Source organism: Carassius auratus, chromosome 32 (genome assembly GCF_003368295.1).
Source record: "Carassius auratus strain Wakin chromosome 32, ASM336829v1, whole genome shotgun sequence".
NCBI lineage: Eukaryota > Metazoa > Chordata > Actinopteri > Cypriniformes > Cyprinidae > Carassius > Carassius auratus.
In genome coordinates this window covers 6,788,527-6,800,488 of record NC_039274.1, presented here as the reverse complement: position 1 = coordinate 6,800,488, position 11,962 = coordinate 6,788,527, and the positions used below count along the sequence as shown (strand labels likewise).

The following is an 11,962-nucleotide window of genomic DNA, read 5'->3' as shown; positions in this document are numbered from 1 at the left end:
TATTATTGGCCCTAGTGTGTGTGCAATTGAAGCAATGAATTGTCAAAGTACTTAAGATACGTTACAGAAATGAAGCATTTTCTCTCTTTCAGAATGGTTGAAATTAATGAGTAAAGAGATGGGAGGAGATGTGGGTCAAAAAAACAAAACGGCTTCACAAAGAAACATTAGTCTGACTACAACAAGGCCTCTTCAACTCGTTGCCATGACAACAGAGACGATCAGGGTGGGTTAGGGTTAGGGTCAGAGTAACAAAAATGAGTGAGTTTTGTGTTGTGAGAACAACAGTTGTATTCAGAGATATTCCAGAGCATGAGACAATAGAGCTGAGACTGGCTGGTGAAAAACAGAGCAATGGCCTCTTTGTGCCTCGATAGTAGAAAGCATCCTGGTCACAACAGTAATGTAAACAAATAATGTGATCCTGAAACACGGTATTGATACACCACGACCTGTTTATTTACTCAAAGAAATTATAATAAATCCCTCACACTTACAAAATAAAAAAGGAGTAATCTGAGAGGTTCAATAGAGCTAAACAGAGAACATAATAGCAAACGGTTGAAAAATCTCACTGCACGGCATTTTACAAAGATGATAACATAATATCCATTATGATCCAAGATTATAACAATATTCAAACCAAGAATATCAAAATTATACATATGTCTAGGCAAGCTTAGCTCACATTGCCATTAGGAAGGAAAGGGGAAGAAATTAGCAAAAACATTTTTAAGTCTGCCTAGATTTCATTCTGAGAAACTGAACTGTACAACAAAAACATTTTCTGATCATTTACCTCTTGCACAGGTTTTTTTTTTAAGGAGATAAAGGTGGAAAGTCAAAATAATGCCATAGACTTCTCATAAAATTATCTTTTGTTATTCACACCAGTCGGTGTAACCTCCAGCCCTTGAGATAATCCGAGCTAAAAAGATCCTTTACAGTACACCAATGTGTCCTGGCTGACCTTTGTGTTTACATCCATCCAGCGTTTCTGAGAACAGGGCAGAAGCACCTCTGAACGGAGAACTAGTGGAGAACTAGTAGCACGTCAAGCTGCTTGCACAGGTTAGCTGTTGTCTGAACCTCAGCCTGCCCCCGAAACCCTCAGTGCAAACCACACAAAACAAACATATACACACGAGCACATACATGCTACACCATACCTGAGGCCTTGTGGAAGAAATCAATTGAGCCTTTCTGTTAAGTATTCAATATATATATACAGTATTCCCAATTCAGTGTGTGTGTACATTTCTGCTAATAGTAGTGTCATCATTTCTACTCGTGCTCTGTAAGTGTAAGTTTTTAAAGGGATAGTTCAGGCAAAAATGTCAATTTTTTTCATTATTAACTCATCCCCATGTCGTCCCGAACCTGTATGACTGTCTTACTTCTCCCAAACATGTCCTGTCAAACATATTTTGAAGAGAAAGTGTTTTGGCCCATAAATCTAAAGGCAGTCGGTCCAACACAACAATGGACTCCACTTTCACTTCATGGACAAAATATACTCATATATTCTTTTGTGTCCCACAGGAGACTGAAAGACATACAGGTTTGGAACAACGTGAGGGTGAGTAAACTCTAATTATCAGTTCTGGCTGAAACAGTCCTTCGGGTAAGTTTAGTCAGGTAATTGTGAAACCCAGGCAAAACGAGCCAATCTCACAGAAATTCAATTAACTCTCTCACTCAATCACAAACCACACTTGCATACTCAAACTCACGTACAAAAATCTCACACGTCCACAGACGTGCACACGCACAGATATGCCACAACCAGACCCATGGCCACAGAAACTGGAGAAAACGCTCAAGAAGTGACAGGCACAAGAGCGCTGTACAATAAACAATGGATGCCTAAAAGCTCTGTTTGTCCTCCTGCTGTCCCGTTTGTGTGAGTGTGTTGTGCATCAGTATCTGTGGGCGAGGGCATGTAAAAGTGCATCAGACAAGCCGAGGGCAGCGTCCTCCTGGGTCAGCCATGTTCATGCCACGCATCTCTCCACGCTCGTAGTCATCGGTGTCTGATGAATTCTCATCATTATAAGGAGCAGACACCTCACTGACTGAGCTCTAAATCAGAGAGACAAACACAGAGTGAGGGATTTAGAATGACAAATGTACACACATTAGCATTTTGGATATACATTTTTTTCTTGGACATAACACAAAGATATAAATAGCAACTTACCGACCGCACCATTGATTCACGGAAAGGTGGGCACACCATGTGGAAGCGTGGGATTGACACGTCAAACACTTCCTCTTTGTTGTTGAGCCGGTGGAATGTGTAGTGGCCTTCCATGAACTCAGAGGTGGTGGAAAACGTGGTGCAGCTGGCGTACTCGTGAACTTTACCAGGTGTCATCACTGGAAACTCGCCTGCACTCGCATGGACATCATATGCAAAACACAGATGCAGGACATTCTTTAGAAAGTAGAGCAATTGTCACTGTGAATTATATGGACTGAAAGATACTGTCAGAATGTCTCAGCTTGATAACTCAACATATCCGCGAACTGTTCTGATTTACTCTAAACTTACAGGGGTATACTCTTACCCACAACACCAGGGCCACGGACCTCCTCCACATTTCCGTTTGCATTTGTGATCTTCCAGTAGCGACTGTCTAGCTGGCATGCATTCTCTGGCAGGGCAGACTTTGCCATCTCAATCCTGATGCAGAAGATGGCACAGCTCAGAGGTCATAGGTTCAAGCTCAATGTATCGTCATATGTCAAGTCTTAGTACAGCTGTGTTGCATTACAGCAAGTTACAACAGAAAGCAGCTTGATCATTTTAGTAAGAACCTTGTTTATGAATCAAGCACTGGGATGATCTCTACCTATTGGAAAGACACTGGGAAATAGAGGAAGCATGCCACAGGGGTATGCAATATGTCTAATCTACGATAATAATGGAATTATTTATTCAACAATGTGCAAGATGAGATTGAGTATGTCACTCATTTAGCAGAAATCAAACCAAACTTGCCTTGAGAGCATGCTTTCACTATGTGATATTTATTTGTGAGTTTTTGTCTTGTATACCAAAAGATATAGTTAAGCAATATCACATGAGCAACAGTGCTGTTGTCTACCAAATTAAAGCACAATTTCAAATGTTATAATGAGTTTATAAGACAGTGGAACAAACAAGTTAACATTGTCAGTTACAAGACATGATTAAATTGAAACAAGAGCAGAACTTTTGCTTTACAGAGTAACACATATCAGTGCTTTATTATTGAATTAATCGACATTTTGAATGATCAGTTTCAGTAATTCAATAACCAAATGAATCTGCAGTTTGAACAAATCAGTTTAATGAATGATTCAATTACTAAATTAATTAGCCATTTGAATAAACCACTTGAATGAATTACTGAACGAATCAACTCATTAAGACAGTGACTTGATTTTTTTTTAACCCTTGTGGATTGTTCAAATTCACTACCCTTTCGAGTTGTTCGTGGATGAAAACATCCACTCAATTAAACTGCTGTAAAAATGTATCAGATTCATATTTTGTTCAATTGTTTTTGCATAAATCTGTTAATCAACTTCAGTCCTGATCAAAACTACTAATTATTTTTTTAAAATCCAAGAATTTAACTCTTTAATTGCCAAGTTCATAAATGATGTCACTGATTTGGGGGGAAAAAACACACAAAATAACTTACTTTCAATATAAAAGTAATTGTGGCTGGATTTTTTTTTACTTTTTATAACAGTCCTGGGCATGTCAAAGATTAGTAGCAACATTGGCTTTGATGCATTTTTAGTTTTTGTGCAGCATTACATTAAATTTTTTTCTCCCTAATTAGTAATCCCATTGACTTCCATTATAACGGCATTTTTTGATTGCAAAGCCATGACACCATATAATCATGCATTCTTGATTGTTTGTGGTTTTCCCTTTTGGGAAGAGGTAAATTTATTTATTTTTACAGTTGATCACTAGGTGGGACCATTAACCCTTTAGATAGGCCTGTGCAAATAAGGCTTAGTTTCTGGCTTGTATATGGAGTTATATGGAGTATAACAGCAAATTATAGTGTTTGTGTGTGTGTGAGATTCTTGATTGTTGGTGGTTTTCCCTGTTAGGAAGAGGTAACATTTGTTATTTTTACAGTTGATCACTAGGTGGGACCATTAACCCTTTGGATAGGCCTGTGCAAAAAAGGCTTAGTTTCTGGCTTGTATATGAAGCTTTTGTTTTTACATGGATGTGGATCTATGCAGTACCTGATTCTATAGGTGAAGAAAAAGTGTGGCGGATGGACTGAACTGAGCTCTGGCAGGAAGGAGGTAGAGACTGACACTGTGATGTCACCAGTGGTTGCCACGCAGCGCTTGTCATGAACATACCTGAACAAACATAAAGGGGATCAACTTTAATGTGGGATTTGTGATTTCAAATGCTGATATGCATTACTAAGTGTAAGACAATGAAAGATGGACCACCTGAAGATCTGGTCCCGAATGATGGGGTATTCTCCTGTTACAACATTGTCAACAAAGGAAGTGAACCACTCAGTAAAGTTGGGACCTGAAAAAAGAAAAGAGGGGAGAGAAGGGTTCATATGATATGATAAAACTGCATTGCATTAATGGAGCCTTTTGCACTTTGTTACCCGTAATGAACATGTCAATCGCAGAGGGATCTTGTGCCAGTTGATCCTGTGAAGAAAAGATATAAGAGATAGCAAGAACGGCTATAATACACAAGAAGACAAGAGCACCTCCTACTGGTCAGAGTTCCTCTATTGTATTTAGTGCTGGAGAACTGTATGTACCTGATGCAGTAAATGGCTACACCTCCTGTCAGCTACAATGCAGTTGGGATTGGGAAGCCTTTTAAAGGAGTAGGTCACCAAAAAATGAAATTTGTTGAAAATGTACTCCTGCCTTCAGGCCATCCAAGTAGATGAATTTGTTTCCTCATCAGAACAGATTTGGAGTAATTTAGCATCACTCTTTAGCATAATTTCCCTCACCAAAAGATTCTCTGCAGTCAATGGGTGCCGTCAGAATGAGAGACCAAACAGCTGATATAAACGTCACAAAATTCCACAAGTAATCCACTCAAAAAATAAATGCGTTTGTAAAAAACAAATCCATAACCATTGCTTTCGGGTCATAATCAATAATAATACTTACTCCAGTGGGAAAAAAAATTAATTGTTTTGAACCGTTTTGGACTTTTAAGCGGAGTTTGATCTGTGAATATTTCTCTCCTGATTCAGATGAGAAAACTTTTTTTGCTGGAGAAACCCCGTATTACAAATGGGGCTCATATTTTAATGAAGCAACGGTTCAAAGTTAAAAATGTCTTAATGATGTTCACATGACATTAACTGATGGACCTCTGTGATTATTGCAGTGTTTTTAACATCGGTTTAAACTCTCATTCTGATGGCACCCATTAACTGCAGACTCATTGATGAGCAAGTGGATATAATGCCCATTCTGATGAGGAAACAAATTCATCTACATCATAGATGACCTGAGGGTCAGAAACTGTTCAGCACATTTTTCATTTTTGGGTAAACTATGTCTATAACATTTACTATCTAGCCTCCAGCTATTATAAAACCTGCTTCCTGTGGTTTGCATCAGATTCACTTTTCATAACAGTTCGTCAGCCCTAGATGAATGCATGTTTATACATGGTAGACTGTTGTGGTCTGAGCGTGGTGATCTAACCGGGCACTGATAGAAGATTTCACTGCGTGTTCGTCCCTCTGTGCTCTCCAAGGCCATGTACTGGCTGAGGCCAGTGTGGAAGCAAAATGTGAGTGGAAGACACTGCCGCATCCCCTTCCTCTGCTGAAATCCCCCCGCTGCGGTCTCAATATCCAACAGGTCCTCTGAGCGATAGTGATTGGACAGAGCCATGCTGCCCATCAGCCTGTGGAGGGGAGGCAGTGCAAAGATCACTTATCATCATGTGAAAGCTTGATTGCCATTTTACAGGTTATCTGCAGGATTTCTAAGCTTAAATTTAAGACTTTTAAATAACTAAATGTCTAATGATAACATATTAAACTATAAAAAAAACAAACATGATTTACAGTTCAGATACAACATTTTCTCATTTAAGAAAGACGTCTCCTTATGCTTTCGCGGTACTTTGATGTCATACACCAATCGGTCTGCGCAGCGCCTCTTCAAGCCGAAGACACATATTGATAAAACTAAATATTATGATATTGAAAATTATATTGAACTCCGGTGTGAGGAGCACATTGGTGGATCTTCATTTGATCCAACTTGTGTGATTCTGGAATGTCCTATTTGCTATCATGTGTGTGTGTGTGTGTGTGTGTTTATATATATATATATATACACACACACACACACACACACACACACACACACACACACACACACACACACACATATATATATATATATATATATATATATATATATATACACACACACACACACACACACACACACGATTCCATATATATATATAATCTGGTTCAACATATATATAAAGGAGGTTCAACAAACTCTAAGTTGACCTAACCTCAGATGGAAACTTTGAGTTTTCGGGTTCAGAACTGCTGTATTTAGCGCGTACACCATGACTATGAAAAGCCATGATCAATGGAGCTCTGAAATTATGATTCACCATGGCAAAAGCACCCAACAAAAAGACGTCCGCATACTTCCGAGTCAATAGGTAATTTAATTCTTAATCACTGTTATAATATCAAAAGGTAATGGGTGTCAGAACTGTAAATTATTGAAGTTATATAAATTTTCATGGTATCCTACAGCCAAAAGAAAAGAAGAAAAGAAAAAAGCAGCTAAAGATGAAATATAAAAACATAATTCAATCAAGGTAAAGCTTGAAGCGATAAAGGTTCATGAGTGTATACATGACTTCACATTTACATTCAGTGTCTATTTCAGAGCGCAGCACCACTTTCCACAGTCTAATGCTCTTCTCACATAATTAAGTGTTCTCTAATCCATTTAATCCTTCAAATTTATGTAATTTCATTTACTCTAATTTATTATTTAGAGTAAATTAAATGAACATTTGACGTCTACTCAGCCCACAGCAAGGACAGAAAAAAAATGATGAAGAACAGATGAAGAGGAGATGGTCAAGAGCACCTCATTGGTGGGTATTGAAAGTGGAAGAGAGCACTGTTCATTCACTCCCCCCACCTACAACTCCTGCCAGTACTGGGACTCGAACCTGTGACCTGCAGGTTACAAGTCTGACTCTCTAACCATTAGGCCACGAATCAGTTTCAAGCATTTAAATAAATACTTTCTTTTTCTAAAGTAGAAGAAAGGATCAAGGATATTATCAGAAGTCTTACCCAGGGACCACAAGTTTCTGTCCATTGTGTATCCTATAGGAGCAACGGTAGTCATTAGGGAGTTTGCAGCCAATCTGGAGCTCAATAGTGTCTAGCTCTTCCTCCCTTACACCCTCTTCAGAGAAAAGGAAGCAAAACCTTTAGTGGACACCTCTCACGAGATAAAATACAAAAAACACCCATAGGTTTTCAAAATATGGCTGGATGAGAAACAGTGTGGACAGACCTTTAAGTGAAGCTATCATTCGTGGACATTTCTGATTCAGGTAGTTCTTCAGATCATCCCAGGCTTTCTTGAGAGTGCCGTAATAGTCAATATAACGGCCCAGATCAGCATAATACTCCCGAAACAGCTCCTTCCATGCCAGGCCTCTGTGGCTTTTGTCTGCCCTGAAAAGGGAAGAAAAAAAATCATTTGTCAGCAACAATATATTTTCATTACAGCAAATCAAGAAATGTAACCAAAAAAAAAAAGGATTAAGACAGAAAAACGCACATGCCATGAATAAATCAAAAGCTTCTGAGGGCATGAGGAGTGAGCTTACTCTGTAAGGAGCCAGTGCTTCTGACAAAGTCTCTTCCACAGAGGGTTATGGCCTGTCAGCTCATTGAGTCGACGACTTACAAAACTGCAGCTGAGAAAAGAACAAACCAGATCAACGCAAACACTTTAGACAACTTGAGTTGTTAAAAAAAGGTGACCTTATTCAATGCTTAATCTATTAAAACATCCTTGGTCAACCTTCACGAGAGAATTTTTACATAATTCGGTACAAAGTGTAATTGTGACCAACTTTTGATGATGTCTAATTACATATGAAGAAAAACGCAACTAAAATTAACTTGGAGGCTTTTAACTGTTGAATAAATAACAAATCTGTTTTTTTTTTCTCAAAAAAGTTTGGTAATGACAGCTATTCTCAAACCATTATGGAAGAATAAATGAATCAGAATTAGCTTAGCAAACACACAAGGAATTTGTTGTGGTTTTTTAGGAGCTCTTTGTACATGTATGTGACATGAAAAAAGAAAGAACGATTAAAAAAAAGAATAAAAGAAAAAGAATAAATAAATAATAATAATGTGGTAAAATCTGGAACAGAATATTTATGTACAGATTTGTGCATTATTTACTGTACAGATGTGTAAATAAAAATATGCATATGTATCTACCCAATACTTGAAAGAAAGGCAGATGCTGGAAATGGAGATTAAAGAAAACAGGTAATCATTTCTGTGTTCAAAATTTGTAAACCTTTAACTACTTTAAAGGGTCATGAAACACTAAAATGATCATTTGTGGTCATTTGAAAAGTGCCTATTTTTTTTTTTTTTGAAGTTAATTCGTTCTTCCAGTCTAAAAAGCTAAGTTGAACTAATGTCATGAAGTGATGTATATGTCTTAACTGAGAGTGGTGACTGGCTGCTGTGGCTGGAGAGTAAGAACAGTTTTCTTCCACCTCAGAAAAATTGCTAAGCTGCAAAACATGTTATCGGTTTCTGACACAGAAAGCTAGTTCATGCATTTATGACCTCTCTGCTAGATTACTGTGATGCACTACTAGCCCCAATTTTATTATCTCTACACACTGGTTACCCATTGAGTTCCATATTGATTTCAAAATATTGCTACAATCGATATGCACAGCTGCAAAATTCTCTATATTGTAATCATTCTGATCACACTTGGCTCAGAATGAGGTGGAGGTGGCACCATCCTGATCATGTGCACACTGGCTGAAAAAAAGCCATTTTTACACACAACGTATTTTAAGTGATATAATAATTATATGATTGAAAAAAATGAAAATTATAAAGTAGCATTTCACAAAAACAAAGCTGTTGAAGATTAAATTAAATAATGTGCATCTATTTCATTATATCTTGGTCAAACGAAATATGTGCAAAATAAGGACTGATAGAGTGGTACACATGATCATGAACGCGATGACACGAACGATTATTGTGATACACGGCAAACAATGACATTAGACCCAAAATACAAAGAAGAGTGGACAAAAAAGGAACCATGTCTTTATTCTTTCCGTGTTAAATTGATGTCATTTTTTGAAACACTGTAGTGCTGGTCAACAAAGTGAAAATATTAGAGACCTTTTAAATGTCCTTTATTTTACTACACCATACTCTGCAAAGTTATATTGCGGATTTGTTTACATTTAAAAAAAGTTAATTTAAACGTATTTGACTTGTTCATGTTTTAGTAGTCTCTAATGATAAGATTTTATTTTAGTTCTGTCTGTGTTTTATTTGTTGTTTACTCCCCTCTTCCCAGCCTCTACACCCCCATTTTTTTTTTCAAATCTGAGGTGTGGATGACCAGTGTTAAAACAGGGGAGGTTCATGGCACTTTAAAATTTACTATGGGTAGGAGACCTTGAGTGCAACGTAATTCACTTTGGATAAAAGTATCTACCAAACGTAGATGTATGTAAGTTATTTTTTAACCTGATGACAAGAAGTAAAGCTTCTGTCATTACAGTAGCTCATGCATTATGTCTTCAAACATAAGATTCATGAGATGATCTGGTGTAACGTTACAGTTATCAGATGCGTGGCTTTTCATAGTGACTGAAAACCAACATTATCGCCGTATTATCGCATTTGTCTATCAGCAGAACCTGCCTAAGTAACATCATAAACTATGCTGTTAGCATTGCCAGCTAACGTTTACTGTACAGCTCTTCAAGCTCATTCGAGAAACAAACCAGCGTGTTTATTACCGCACGGACTGACAGAAAGGCTCAAGTTGAATGTCTACCTTATCAGATCTCGGAAGTCCAGAAATGACAGCACCAGCAGTAAGGGATCAGACGGTAAGTTATCCAGGCTGAGCGCTATGGACGTTGCCATGTTTTTAGCGACTGCAGAACCGAAACCCCGCCCCTTCACTGCGATGACAAGAGGGCGTGTCCGCACGCTGCTCTGTTATCAAATATAGTGCACACGTCGCCGCGCTAACATTCACCAAATTTAAAGGTTCTGTTTTCGATTTCCCTCTTTTTTTTGCGATACAACATATATACAGGTGTATTTAAATAAATTGGAATGTCGTGGTAAATTTAATTTATTTCAGTAATTCCACTAAAATTGTGAAACTCGTGAATTCAAAAAATTCAATGCACACAGAATGAAGTAGTTTAAGTCTTTGGTTCTTTTAATCGTGATGATTTTGGCTTACATTTAACAAAAATCAACCAATTCACTATATCAACTAATTAGAATAATTCATAAGACCAAAAAAAAAAAAACATTTTTAGTGAATTGTTGGCCTTATGGGAAGTATATGTTCATTTACTGTACATGTATTCAATACTTGGTAGGGGCTCCTTCTGCTTTAATTACTGCCTCACTTCGGCGTGGCATGGAGGTGATCAGTTTGTGGCGCTGCTGAGGTGGTCTAAAAGCTCAGGTTTCTTTGACAGTAGACTTCAGCTCATCTGCATTTTTTGGTCTCTTGTTTCTCATTTTCCTCTTAACAATACCCCAGAGATCCTCTATGAGGTTTAGGTCTGGTGAGTTTGCTGACCAGTCAAGCACACCAACATCATGGTCATCTAACCAACGTTTGGTGCTTTAGGCAAAGAGAAATGAAATACAAATCTTGCTCTCATCTGAAAAGAGGACTTTGGACCACTGGGCAATATAGTTCTTCTTCTTAGCCCAGGTAAGACGCCTTTGACGTTGTCTGTGGTTCAGGGGTGGCTTAACGAGAGGAATATGACAACTGTAGCCATTTGTGTGGTGTCTCTTGACCCCAGCCTCAGGCCATTCCTTGTGAAGTTCACTCAAATTCTTGAATAATTTTTTTGCTTGACACTCCTCATAAGGCTGTGATTCTCTCTGTTGGTGCATCTTTTCCTTCCACACTTTTGAAGGCTCAGGAAACCTTTGCAGGTGTTGTGAGTTCATCAGTTGATTGGCATGTCACCATATTCTAATTGGTTTAGATATTAATCATTTGTTAATTGGTGGGTTTTTGTTAAATGTGAGCCAAAATCATCACAATTAAAAGAACCAAAGGCTTAAACTTCTTCATTCTGTGTGCACAAAATTTGTATTAATACATGAGTTTCACAATTTGGAAATTTTGGATTATCGAAAAATAAATGCATTTTTCCATGACATTCTAATTTATTGAGATTTTTTTTTTTTTAAAGAAATACAATCTTGCCAAAAGCAAATGATGAGATCAACCGCACAGTAATAAATACAAATTTATGTAAACATTTTATGTAAAAAAAATTGTCCCTAGCCAAGGACTAAATAAAAATAATAATACAAAACAGTCTTCTTTATATAGCCATAAATCACAGATTCAAACGAATAATCTTATATATTTAACTACACAGTATCGTATGAAAAAAAACTGTCACTTTAATCTAGAACAAAATATAGCTAGTGAATGTAAACTGCGTGAAAGTCCTTAACAGCTTCGACTGATTCATAAGTCATTCCCAAAAAGCTGGACCGACTCATGGGTATCGGACTACACTACACTCGCTGTATTCAGAAGCCATGTTGCTAATTTGTGAAATATTGCTAGAGTTGTTCAACTACAAGCGATAACGGAACTGAATTCAGTC

At 37.6% G+C, this 11,962-nt stretch overlaps 1 protein-coding gene across 1 annotated transcript; it reads right to left on the bottom strand.

Moving 5' to 3' along the window:
* Nucleotides 1-437: 437 nt before the first annotated feature.
* Nucleotides 438-10,268, bottom strand: LOC113051459 (F-box only protein 3-like). The gene is made up of 11 exons (XM_026215229.1): nucleotides 10,138-10,268; nucleotides 7,904-7,993; nucleotides 7,585-7,748; nucleotides 7,359-7,473; nucleotides 5,719-5,923; nucleotides 4,647-4,692; nucleotides 4,477-4,561; nucleotides 4,258-4,380; nucleotides 2,571-2,686; nucleotides 2,201-2,391; nucleotides 438-2,082 (listed from the first exon to the last, which is right to left on the bottom strand). The coding sequence occupies exons 1-11, from the start codon at nucleotides 10,227-10,229 to the stop codon at nucleotides 1,954-1,956; spliced, it is 1,356 nt and encodes a 451-aa protein (XP_026071014.1). The 5' UTR covers nucleotides 10,230-10,268; the 3' UTR covers nucleotides 438-1,953.
* Nucleotides 10,269-11,962: the final 1,694 nt, after the last annotated feature.